Source organism: Pezoporus occidentalis, unplaced genomic scaffold (assembly GCF_034315485.1).
Source record: "Pezoporus occidentalis ecotype Australia unplaced genomic scaffold, CSIRO_AGI_Poc_V1 ctg36, whole genome shotgun sequence".
Taxonomy (NCBI): Eukaryota; Metazoa; Chordata; class Aves; order Psittaciformes; family Psittacidae; genus Pezoporus; species Pezoporus occidentalis.
The window spans coordinates 997,868-1,011,683 of NW_026915591.1; the positions used below are offsets into that span (position 1 = coordinate 997,868).

The 13,816-nt window shown below is 41.7% G+C and overlaps 1 protein-coding gene across 4 annotated transcripts in view; it reads right to left on the reverse strand.

Moving 5' to 3' along the window:
* BRF1 (BRF1 RNA polymerase III transcription initiation factor subunit) overlaps window positions 1–13,816 on the reverse strand; it is a 178,415-nt gene that overhangs the window by 72,595 nt on the left and 92,004 nt on the right. For all 4 annotated transcript variants that reach the window (XM_062630701.1, XM_062630699.1, XM_062630700.1 and 1 more), the window contains 4 exons: window positions 5,776–5,902; window positions 4,145–4,184; window positions 3,964–4,056; window positions 3,004–3,282 (listed from right to left, as the gene is read on the reverse strand). In XM_062630701.1, coding sequence (XP_062486685.1) covers window positions 3,004–3,282; window positions 3,964–4,056; window positions 4,145–4,184; window positions 5,776–5,902 — 539 coding nt within the window. The remainder of the gene's footprint in view (window positions 1–3,003; window positions 3,283–3,963; window positions 4,057–4,144; window positions 4,185–5,775; window positions 5,903–13,816) is intronic.

Genomic DNA, 13,816 nt, shown 5'->3' on the forward strand with positions numbered 1-13,816 from the left:
TGATGAATATATTAAATAATACCGGTCCCAGTACTGACCCTTGAGGCACTCCATTAGTTACAGGCCTCCAACTAGACTCAGCCCCATAGACCACAACTCTCTGGCTTCTCTCCTTCAGCCAGTTCGCAGTCCACCTCACTACCTGATCATCCAGTCCACACTTCCTCAATTTAGCTGTGAGGATGCTGTGGGAGACTGTGTCAAATGCATTGCTGAAGTCAAGGTAGACCACATCCACCGCTCTGCCATCATCCATCCACCGTGTTATTTCCTCATAAAAGGCTAAGAGATTGGTCAAACATGATTTCCCCTTGGTGAAGCCATGTTGACTGCCCCTCATAACCCTCTTATCCTTGATATGCCTTAAGATGGCACCAAGGATAAGGTGTTCCATCACTTTCCCAGGGATGGAGGTGAGGCTGAAGGGTCTATAGTTACCCGGGTCCTCCTTCTTGCCCTTTTTGAAGACTGGAGTGACATTTGCTTTCCTCCAGTCCTCAGGCACCTCTCCCGTTTCCCAAGACTTGGTAAAGATGATGGAGAGTGGTCTAGCAATGACTTCTAGATGATCTGGGCTGCGAGTGCACACTGAAGCCGGCTCATGTTCATTTTCTCATCCACCAACACCCCCAAGTCCTTCTCTGCAGGGCTGCTCTGAATCTCTTCTCTGCCCAACCTGTAGCTGTGCCTGGGATTCCTCCCACCCAGGTGTAGGACCTTGCACTTGGCATGGTTAAACTTCATGAGGCTGGCATCAGCCCACCTCACAAGTGTGTCAAGGTCCCTCTGGATGGCATTCCTTCCCTCCAGGGTATCAACTGAACCACACAGCTTGGTGTCATCGGCAAACTTGCTGAGGGCGCACTCAATCCCACTGTCCATGTCAGTGACAAAGATGTTGAACAAGACCGGTCCCAACATCGATCCCTGAGGGACACCACTTGTTACTGGTCTCCAGCTGGAAAACATTGAGCCATTGACCACAACTCTTTGTGTGCGGCCATCCAGCCAGTTCTTTATCCAACAGGTGGTCCATCCATCAAATTGATGTCTCTCCAATTTAGAGACAAGGATGTCGTGTGGGACAGTGTCAAACGCTTTGCACAAGTCCAGGTAGATGACATCAGCTGCTCTACCCCTGTCCATCAGCTCCGTAGCCCCATCATGGAAGGCCACCAAACTGGTCAGGCAGGATTTCCCCTTAGTGAAGCCATGCTGGCTGTCACCAAGCACCTTGTTGTTTTCATGTGCCTTAGCATGCCTTCCAGGAGAATCTGCTCCAAGATTTTGCCAGGCACAGAGGTGAGACTGACTGCTCTGTAATTCCCCGGGTCATCCATTTTCCCCTTCTTGAAAATGGGGGTTATATTTCCCTTTTTCCAGTCATCGGGAACTTCACCTGACTGCCATGATTTCTCAAATATGATGGCCAGCAGTTTAGCAACTTCATTTGCCAGCTCCTTCAGGACCCGCAGATGGATCTCATCAGGACCCATGGACTTGTGCACATTCAGATTTTTAAGATGGTCTCGAACCAGATCCGCTCCTACAGTGGGCGCAAGGTCTTCATTCTCACAGTCCCTGCATCTGCCTTCCAAGACTTGGGTTGTTTGGTCAGAGCCTTTCCCAGTGAAGACCGAGGCAAAGAAGTCATTCAGAACCTCAGCCTTCTCCAAATCCTGTGTAGCCAGTTCTCCCGAGAGCTTCCTGAGGGGGCCTACATTCTCCCTAGTCTGTTTTTTTATTTTCTATGTACCTGTAGAATCCCTTCCCATTATGTTTAATACCTCTAGCTAAGTTTAATTCTAACTGGGCCTTAGCTTTCCTAACCTGGCCCCTAGCTTCCTGGACAACATCCCTGTACTCTTCCCATGCCACCTGTCCTTGCCTCCACTTATTATAATCCTCTTTTTTCATGTGAATTTTCCTCAGGAGCTCCTTATCCATCCAAGGAGGTCTCCTGCAAAGATCATCCTGCAAAGTTTCTGGAATGTGAACACTAACTTCATAAGAATCTGAATGCATTCAGTTCATTTACTGAGGCAGGGAGTACCTTATTAGAAGTAGGTGCTGTTGAACAGAAATTCACATCAGAACAGTCTGTTTAACAAAACATTCTGCTGCATTGATCCCCAAGTAAGCTGACAAAACAGACACACACAGGTGTGCCTTATGATGGAAAAATTAACTGTGATAAAGAAAAGAATAAAATGTCTTTTAGGTATGTTCCATTCTCAAAGTCATTAAGATGCAAAAGTAATTATAAAAAATGCCATCCCCATACAGCTCAAGCACACAAGAGAAAAAGAACACAAACCTGCCTGGCTGTTTGCAGTAGTGTCTGCTTTAATGGCTCTGGCAAAATTGTCTTCCTTAGCTGATCAGTCCTGCTCCCACTGTAACACTCAGAGCAATGATACAGATCGATCTGGGTTTTTTAAGAAAAATGGAGCAAACCCAGCATAACACACACCAAAAAAAGCATACAAACAGTTCTCTTCTCTTACAAGTGTTTTAAATACTTGCCATTTGCAAAGTTTCTCAATCAGCGAGACAGACTGCATCATGTTTGACTGCAGTAAAATGTCTCCTGAGAATGTCTGCCTTGATCTAAAATTCTTATACTTGGGTTTTAATTTCCATTCATATTTACAGGAATCTGCTTCCTTCAATTTCTTAATTGAGACTGCGCGGCTTGAAATATGCCCACCAGCTATTATATAACTGCAAATCTACTTGTATAAGAGATACACATTCTCAGGCTTCAGAAAATAATTAAGCATTCCAGATGTTCATGCAGTTTCCTGAGGAGCAGATGTCAATGACCAACATCAACAATCCAGACCACTGGTCACACCCATCCTCACAGCTCCCGTTCCTCGACGTTACAGTGATTCACAGAATTGCTCCCACAGTAACCATCAAGATACATGGAAATTACACAACAAACCCACAACTGGCTGTGTGTGTCCGGTTTCCACTCTGAGCTAATCTTCTACTCACCAGGTTCTCGGTCCTTAGTGGATATGCACTCTTTTATAGACTCTGTTATGCCAAGACTAGCTGCAGTGGGGAGTGGGCCAAGCAAGGATTCCAGTGCAGGTGGTCTTACAAGAATTTCATTTCCATTTGTGCATTTCTCATCTTCATTTTTTCTTACTCTATCATTCTCATGAAGTTCATTATAGAAGTCCTTGTTTAAGTGATTAGCAGCTGCTTCTAGTTCCTCATCTTCAGCCTCCTCCTCTGCAAGAGTACTAGAGGTATTATCTTCTATAGAATCTGTAAGAAAAAAAAAACAAATCAACAGATCATACCATCTGTTACAGAAAATAAAGGGAGGTGCTCACATAAAGAATAAAAACTTTTAGAGAAAATCTATAAAAGAAATACACAATATTTTTGTACAATGTATGAATACATGGAATTTTCAGATGCTCTTCAGATTCATTACCTTGGCTATTATTTTTGTGAATATAGTCATCATTTAAAATAGAAGTACTGTGTTATCAAATTATGTCAGGTAAAAGGGCTTTGGGAGAGAAGCCGGCCAGTTACTGGTATAATTACAAATGAGCAATAGCCAGTTCAACCTGCACAAAGCCCTTCCGTATCACTTAGTCAACTGGGGGGTTCAGTGACAGAAGGGTCCCAATACTGGTCCACTGCACTCTCAGTGATGAAAAGGAACATTTTCAGATGCCAGGCCCAAGCTTATACTGCACTAAGAAAAAAAACGACTGAAATCACTAATGAATTGTCATTGCAATGAACAATGAAGCTGCTTTGAAAACCAATAAATGAACCAGCTGACTGGCAGAGAGAACCCCAATGCAGTAGAGAACTTGTACTACGCAAGCATATATATGATCACGTTTATCATAATAAAGTTCACACATTTAAGACTGCCTGCAGGATCTGAACCCATTACTACTTAGCAGTCACAAGACTTTATGGACTTACCATCTCTAGTGTAATTTGCAAATACACCTTTTGCTTTTGGTCTACTGCTTTCTAATTCAATCTCTATTTCATCTTGATAGCTTGATATTTCACCTGTGGTGTTGAAATAAAAATAAAATTCAGCAATCACTGATGTAATTTTGAACAAATGAGTGATATGTTACACTAATACAACTTATACCTTCAAAATCCTCCAGCTTTTTTGATAGTGCCTTCTCAAGCTGAAATGAAAATAAACAAACATGAAATTACTATAAGCCCCCACACGTTTGTACTGTTTGTAAACTCTATATAGACACAGAGAATGGTAGGGTATTTTAAAAGCAATATGCAGGTTTTGAACCTCAACTCAAATTACTTTGTGGTATTGGAGAGGTAAGACAGACAAATTTCAAAATACTGACCGATTTCAAATGTTATCTCACCCATCTTTATACTTCAAAAGGAACCTTCACTCTGGCAAACTGAAATAAAAGGCCCCATTCTTCAGCAGCCAGATCTATGACTGCGCCTATAGATGTAAGCAAGTGCAAGGACAGCACTGAAATTGCAGTGCCCAGGCTAGACACAGCACACAGGCAATGGCACAGTGAAGACCTACAGCAACTAGCAGACTCTTCAGAACATCATAAACAGACCTACAGACCTTTAAATGATGGCATATATGGAACAGTAAAAACAAAAACCCTAAAAAAAAAATAAAAATGTAAGAACAGGGTATGACTGTAGTAAAATCTTCTCCTCTGGTGCCAGCGTTAGTTCATGCTTTGTAAAGAAATTAAGCCATATGAGAACTTATCTGTGGAAGCAGGTGTTGTACCACAAAAAAACCCAGCAGCCTCATTAAAGTAATTGGGTTATTGTCTTCATATGTGTTTTAAAAAAAGAAGTTATATGTAATGGCACTTCTCCCACAGTTTCTGATCCAATTACAAATCTTATTCTTTTGCAACCCCAATCCTTGCTAACCAGGGTAGAAGGGTGCATTTAGCATATAAAAGCGAAATGGACATTAGGGTATTAGGTGGATATTATAATGGGTATTAGGACAGCTACTCAAGACCTCCACACCACTAGTTCACCTGAACTTGTCACATGAGAGCCTCCTGTTTTGTGAGGATGAAAAGATTTGGTGGTTTGGTAGAAGGTCAAAGCACAAGAAGGGAAACAGCAGCAGGAACGCAAGCACAAGGAGGCAACGGTGCTTAGTGTAACTGCATCAGCTTGCAAATGGGGGAGCATCTGGGCAGTGTGCTGAGCCCTCACCTACAGTAAGTATAGTAGTCATGGACTAAGCACCAAACACTGGTAGCTGCACAACACAGAAGCTCAGCTGGCGCTCATTTACTCGGCCACCCAGATATCCTGATCTGACTAACAAGAGCAGTGACTCTGTACTTCCCACAGCAGCTGGCTAAGACAGCAGGCATATTTTGATCCCTCATCAGGGGATATTTAAAGGTACATCTGAAGCTACAAATCTGAAAGAGCGTGCCTCCCTGGAGGAGTAATCAAAAATTATATAGGAGAAAAACTTTCATATATATATGTGTATATATATATATATATATATACATAAACTGGAAGCTGTCCCTTTGTCAGTAAAACAAAAAAAAAATCTTTTAGTTAATAGGTCTCATATGCACTAACGCTAACCTTTCTCTCAAGAACCTCAAAATATATGTAACTAAGCCATATCAAAAGCTGGTCGGTTAGGAATTAGAATATACTGATTCAAAAAGGAATATACATATGTAGAAGAGAGGAGAGAAGAGAGGTAGAAGAGGAGAGAGCATCTGGTTCAGAATTCACCTGCTGTATCTTCAGTTTTTTTTGACCAGCTGTAAATGAAGGAGGATCACATTCTCCTTCCAAGTCAATCTTCATAAACTCATCTATGGTTAACTGACTTGTTGGTGTATCTTCAAACTCTGTCAACCTACCAAAGCATACAACACATTACTATGACAACTTTATGAACACTTTTAAAAGCAATAAAATTTGTTAAACTGCTAAGTTACAGAATAAACATGTCATCCTGAGAAACTCTGGCTCAAATACAGACTACATTAAAACTGAAGTGATACTACTTGTTTCATCTGCTGCAACAAAAGTCTCTTTTCATATCACAAATTAGCTTTTGATTTATTAACAGTATGTTACACACTTTTTGACTAAGACTGATCAGAAATACTGCAACCCCTATGGTCAATTAAGCATAGACTGACAAAACCAAGACAAGAAATGCAGCTCATTTCTCCTATTTTGCTGCTTTTGTTATCAACAGCAACAATGAAACAGATTCACAAACTAAAATATCTGCCATCATAGTTTAGGAGTATGCTAAAAATTACTGCTTGTATGTTAGCATGATTAATTTATGCTAAGCAAATGTTAAGGTAACGTATCTTCAGCAGACTAGAAGAGGGACAAGAATTAACCTTCTCAGGACACACAGAAGCAGTAGTAAAATAAAGGGATCATTCGCACATAGCACAAATAGAACAGATGAATGTGTATAGTTATGTGTATAATACACTTTGTATTTATTTAATGCTCACATGTTAAAAGTTCCTACCTATGGGAGAGAGAGGACTAGCTCCACAGGGAATTGCCATGAAAGCAGTTGAGTCTTTCAAAGGAACAGAATCTTAAATGAGATCACATTGTCATAACTTCATCCACAAATTCCAGCATTTTATACAGGTGGTTAACAATGAACACATCCATTTTACAGATGGAGAAAGTGAAACAAAAGGTTAAGCACAAAGCCAGATCAGGAAATATCTGGCAGAATGCTGTTCTGATAGAAAGTGCCCTTTTAATAATATCAACATTTTCCATGGGAAAACAGCAATGATTGGTCTGCAGCTGCTTCACTGAAATATTCCCATCTTCCAGAGGAAGCAAAGCTGACAACAGCTTCCATCTGCAAAGCTAGGAAACTGAAAAGGGCGATTCAGTACTTCCAGCATTTCTCCCCCTGCGAAATGCGGTCACGGTTTTCTCCTCTACCTCTAATTGCAAACAAAGCTCCTTCCAAAGAAGAAACTTTCTCTAGGACAGAAATCTAGCCTCCAAACAACTCTAGGGACAAACTCAAGAGCCCAGGGCCACACTCTCTCCTTGTATCCTCATCAGTAACTTTATTCCCTTTTTTGTAAACTGAGGAGCAAGGCAAGACATCTCCCTGCAAAGGGATGCAGGCATGCTGTAACTTCAGGACACTTTTCCTGGAACCACCCTGTTCCCAGAGCACAGGCTACAGGCCCACAAAACACGCAAGGAGAGATGGGCACCTCTATGTAAAACCAACAACAAACAGCACACTACGCCCACTCATGGCTATGCCAACCAGAATTAGCACTGTTGAGAAGAAAGCCTCTGAAACCTAGTCTCACTTTTGGAGTTCAAGCATCTCCACAAAGCCCCAATTAGCCATGCATTTGAGAGTGACTGACAGCCCAAATCCTTCTCTCAGAGTAACAGGGACCAGCTCCCTCCTCCTCTTTCAGATCAAACTGGAAAGGAGAAGAGGATGCTGTTCGTGGCAGCAGCACCCAGCTTTTAACTAACAGACTAGAAATCCTTCCCAGTGTTAACGGGCTTCCAGCGTGCATTACCCACCTTCCAGGAGGGAGCCTCATCTATCAGGCTAGAAGGAAAACCTGGCTAGGGCACTGTTATTTTAATTCAGGATTTACTTAATGCCAAACCTATGTATTACTTTAGGAGCATGCATCTTCTCAGTCACCATCATTAAACTACAGGTCAACCATCTCTCCCTGGTATGAATCATGCACTCACAGGTAGCTCAGCAAGACTTTTCCTCCCACCCAGCCTCGCCTCGTTACAGTATTATTCTCCTCCCACTGTAAAAAGCCAACATGCACTTTGGCAAAGTCACCCAGTTTGTTTATCCCACGCTTATCGAGTCTGAGATGAGCAGCCAGACTCCGAATCCAGCCAAAATGGCACAACCCGGACATGTGGAACTAGCAGCAAAACCAGTTGCTCATGAAGCAAGGCTGGGGACAAGATGACCATGCTTGGGGTTCAGCACCTAACCCCATGCACGTCTCCTCAAAGACGTGACAGACCCGAGGCTCTGCCTGCCCTATCCTTGCCCACTGTGTCGTGTGGCTCATGTCACATACTCTGCACCCGTCAGACGTTCGTTATCCCACATGTGAGCCAATGTGCAGGCAGTTGGTATGATCTGCAACTCAAGGACCAGCTTCAGCCCTGAGCTAAACCAGCAGCACAAGGCTCTCCCAAGGCTTTCAGAGCATCCTCACCAGGACAGGCACAGCTATGTCATGTTTGCTAGTGGTGCTTCCAGGGAGCTCAAACCAACAGCACAGCACAGTTCAACCTTCCACCCTGGCCACAAGCACTCAGTCCTGTGCCCATGCCCATGCCCATGCCCATGCCCGCTTCTTCCTCAGTCCTCAGCCAAGCCAAACGGGGTGAGGGCTGCATGCCCACGGTGAGGGCTGCCAGTGTAATGCTGTACGCACAGGCCAGTGGCAAGCTCACATTTAGAGCAGCACATTATTTATTCACTTCTCACTGGTCTTACCCACAAAGCTCAAACCATGCTCCAGAAATGAAAGACCATCCCTGAGTCAGGATCACAGCTCTGTGAGAAAACGAGCTGTTCACTCCTTTTTCTCCTTTAACTTGATATAAATAAATACCTGTGTTTGCCAACCACTTGCCTGCCTCAACATTTTACATTGGCTGATATTCTGTCTATGCATTTTAAAACATTTCTTAACTTTATGCAGTGTTTGGACACATGCCACCAAGACAACAAACTGATGCACGCAGCAGTCTACACCGCACAAAACAAGGTAGTATTAGTTCAGCAGCTAAGAAAAAAAACCGACGCAACCTCAATTATAAACACAATAATTTCACGGGCGAGGGAGTGCCCTCATGAAAAAAATAGCTACGGGCTATTTTTCAAGTTGTCCCCCAACCCCCCCCCCCCCCCAAAAATGATACTTGCTTTGCACTTTTGTTGATCTAAAAAAATCTAGTAAGAGTTGCCATTTTAAGTTTTGCACAGAAGGGGGAAAATAAACAGATACCCAAATTAAGATTTTACATCCTTGGCACAAATTCAAAAGGGCTCTAAAAGTTGAAATTTGGCAGACAAGTATTTTCTATTTATAGTCAAAGCAGAACAACTGCTACAGCTCAGGCTAAAATTCAACTTCCAGTATAAACCCTCCTCTTACAGTTTCTCACAGCAAACTCTTTCAAGCAAATTCCTTTGGGAGAAAAGTTTTTCCAGAGCTTGATGTCATCTGCCCCTAACCCCGACCCTTTATTTTTTTTATAAAGAAAAATTTCCACGGCTTTTATTTCATCCGTTTATGGACAAAACCACACCTCACCATCTGATAAAGCACTTTTGTGTACAAAACAGTAAAGGGATTCTGTTCACACTTAATTTAGCTCCCAGTAAGGGAAAATGGGTCAGTCATTTTGAAGTTCCGAGCAATGGGTTTTTTTACTTGGTTTTGTTTCAGGGATACCATCCAGTGAAGACTTATGAATCCAGTCTATAGCCAAGGGAATAAAAAAGACTCCTGTGTGCAGCTAGCTGCTCGGGTTTAATGTTTTAATTGAAATTCTGCAGCAGCGGGGTGTGACAAAGCACGTAGAAGAACAAGGTCTTCTGGAGCCCAACTCACAAACGCTTCTGGAATCCAAGTTCAAAGTCCAAGAGGGACTTCTAAGAGGGCCATTTAGGAAAAGCCACAGCATCCTCCTATGTATACACAATCAGCATCTAGCTCTAGAAAGCAGGCAGCATAAAGCAGAGGTATCTTGTGCTGGACCTCTGTAGAGAAGGGCAAACAAATTATAACTTCAGAGACAACAGTTTTTTTAAAGAGTGAACGTGAAATTTAGACTGAGCAGTCAGCCTTTAAGTTACCTGCTGTGAGAGGTCTTTTTAAAAGTATTAAAAATATTTTATTAACGGATTAAAAAAAGTACTAAGCTGAATATTGGCACATTGATAGCAGGAATACATGAAAAAACTTAACTGCAAGATAAGCTCGTGATGGTAATTAAGTTCCCCTGATTTTTCCCATATTAAGAATATAATCTAAACCCTAAGTAATAAGTTACATGTTATGTACATGATCTTAACTGCCATATCAATTACAAATATTCTAGTAATAGATCAGCTGATTTGACAACTCCAACACTTGGAAACTCTGGAAAAGTGCAGGATTTATGTCTTAATGAAGTACCAAAATATTGCAGTACATTCCCACTGTGTCTAATGCTGCCCATCACTCTAAACATTTGCACTCACTCACAGGAGTGAAGTTCAGAACTTGCACTGATGTGGCAGACCATTGCCATTTCTTAACTACAGATTTACCAGTCTATCGCATCACCCTCCTCTCCCACCTTCTTCCAAGCCATACAATGTTTACTCATGAACTACTTATGGAAGCATGTAAGCACATACCCTGAAAGTGATACTTAGAACATGTATCAAAAACTGTTATTAAATGCTTCCTACATGACATAAAAAATGTTTTCTAATATGTAAATAAACAGAAGTGTAACCTCCTTACATGTAATAATTGTACATATATACTTTTAGACATACTTCCAGCAATATAAAGGGTATTTTTAAAGCCTGTATGAATGAGAATCTCACTGCTAAAGCTAAGGAAAAAATCAGAGGTGAGCCAGTTAGTATGGTTTTACAATTTACAACTTATCACCTGGGCTGTGCTAAATTAGTCTGCCTGTGCTCCTGGCCCGATGCAACTGTAAAGAGAAGTATTTTCACTTAAATAGCTTCCATGGTGTACTACATTAATGTGTTTCATCTCTTTTTGCAATGGACTAAGAGCATACACAGTCATTTGCTGCAAATTAACTTGGTGACTAATAATCTATGGTGCTCATTTGCTGGCAAATCTCAGTCACTCTTCTAAGTACTAAAAAATGGGCACACTGGAAGATTTATTGTACTAAGCAAAAGCACCCTTTAGAATTAGTTGGTTTTACTTGCTTACACCAAAACAGAGATTTCAAATTGTCACAAATTAATTAGCATAAATTTTAAGCCCTTATTCTGCAAGCGATTACACATGGTTAACTCAGGTTATCGCTTGTGCTCATGCTCAGCCCACCAATGATCCCACCAACAGATCTCCCTGCCATCCCCGAAGTCCGCCAGTCTAAGTCCCCTGGAATTTTTTGTTCTTGACTTTCTTTGGTGGTTCCCCCCTGCCCCAATTCAAGTGCTCACACCATGCTAATGCAACAAAATGCTTTAGCATTCCTTAAAATTTTGTTTCATTAGCAGGGTTCCTCCACCGTGGTCTGTCAAAAACACTTTATGATCTCCCAGAAAACAGAAATAGCGTACTGCTTAATTTCTTAACAGCTGCTCAGATGAAGGAAGTCAAACACAGAGAAAGTTGCTTACAAAATCTTAAGCCCAAGTTAGTGCTGATTATTGTTTCAAAAGTAAGACACTAATTCTAAAATGACATTTTAAGCATGAAGTATGAAAATATTTTAGGTATCTAATTAATGTCTTAGCTTTCTAGTTGTATAGAAGCCAGATTTACAAGAACAAACATTGCCTATGAAATTGGATTCCTCAAAAATAAAACCTTTTTCACTAAACCAGACAATCCAACTTACAAAGGTATGCAATGCCAACCTGCGTGGATCAAGCTGTATTTTAATCACCATACTAGAAAGATTTCTAGAAGTCACCTAAGCCACTTGAAATTATTTAACTGATAAAATATTCCTCTATTTACGTTCTTAGTTTATCACAACAGCAGCCAGCAAGGGACCTCCACGGCTGCCAAGCTGAGATCAGAGCAGACACACCACCAACTCCTTCACATGAAGTAACCTTCCCAGTTCTCTGAAAGCTTCATATGACACTTCAGCCAAGAGTAGTTACAGCTCTGACATACTGAGCATCCTCCACCCTTCTCCATGCTCACATACCTCAGGTAAATAACTCTCATTTATTCATCATATACCTTTCACAGGATTTTAGCACGGCTTTACTTGGATCACAGCTGAACACAAGAGTTCTTCACACCCTTCCCTTCCAGTTGATATGGCTTCCGTATTTTGGAAAACATAACCTCACAGCCACCTGGCAGTTACACATGCCCCTGTCACCTCTTCCCATCCTGACTCATAGAATACTACGTTGGAAGGGACCTCAAGGATCATCTGGTCCAACTTTTCTTGACAAAGCGTGACCTAAATTTCCAAGCACCCTGTCGAGTCTTGAAAGTGTCCAACACTGGGGAATCTACCGCTCCCTGGGAAGATGATTCCAATGGCTGATTGTTCTCATTGTGAAAAATTTTCCTCTTGTATCCAATGGGAACCTTCCTGGGAGTACTTTGTGCCCATTACCCCTGGGGTCCTTTCCATGCGACCCCTTGTAAAAAAATAGTCTCAATCTTCTTTATAGCCACCCTTTAAATACTGGAACATGGTGATAAGGTTTCCCAAGCCTTCTTTTCTCAAGGCTGAATAAGCTCAGCTCCTTCAGCCTTTCATCACATGGATTCCCAGTCCTTTGGTCATCTCTGTGGCCCTTCTCTGGACACTCTCCAGCCTGTCCACATCTTTTTTGTACAGCAGGGACCAAAACAGTATTCCAGGTGTGGCCTCACAACTGCTGAATAGAGCAGGATAATGACTTCTTTACCTTTGATGGTGATGCCTTGTTGATGCAACCCAGCATTCTGTTGACTTTCTCTGCAACAGCAAAACACTGTTCACTCACACTGTGATCCACCATGATCCCGAGGTCCCTTTCCACAGAGCTGCTCCCCAGCCTGTGCTGCACTCTTGGATTGCGCTTACCCAGGCGCAAGACCTTACGCCTGTCCTTGTTGAACTTCATCAGGTTCTTGTAAGCCCACTCTTCCATCAAAAGAAGGTCTTCCTGCAGGGTGGCTCCCCCTTCCAAAGCATCTACTTCCCCACTCAGTTTGGTATCATGACAAACTTCATCGGGGTACATTTGATCCCGTCATTCAGTGTTGATGTGCTGCTTGCTTTGCCTGCACTCACACCCAGCTCGAGACTTCACTGGGAGCTTGGACATGAAGTTTATGTGAGCTATATATTGCAGAAAATAAGAAAAGCTGCAGGTAATACATTCGTCTTTGCATGATTCTTTAATTTTTCCAGAAAAAATACCTAAGCAGTCTTTGAAAGAGTCCCCACGATATGAGCAAAGGACTCCGTTTATGAAGGTCCCCACAGCATATCCAAGGGGTAAATGGCATTGCTATGCAACAAGTCTTGTCTTCCTTCTCCAAAAATGCTATTTAGCTGTGAGAAAAAATATTCACCTCAAAAATGAACCCTTTAAACCCATTCTGGCCTTTAATTCCAATTCCTACTAATTGAAGCTTCACTTCGTCTGAAGTTTACCACAAATAGGTTTTTTAACAGAGAGTACTTTATGGAACTGAAAAGAAGTATTTTTTTTTTAATGTAAAAAGCAGCTCAATTTAAAGATAAAGAGAGTAAGCAAAAGAACTAAAATGCAAGTGTTAACAAAGATAAGCCGATTTTCTTTTATTTCTATTGAAGAAGCGCCTAAGATATCAAACAGTCTTAGATAATGCACAATGGACAAATACCACAAAAATTGTTTTTACTGCAGGTAAGACAGAATTTGTATGCAGAGAAAGTGTGCAATAGGTGAATAAACAGATGAAGGGGTAAAGAATGTAAAGGTTAAAAAGGCAGCAGTGAACACAGGTGCATTGAACACAGGCACAAATGTGAAGATTAAACTAAATAATAGGGTTGGGAT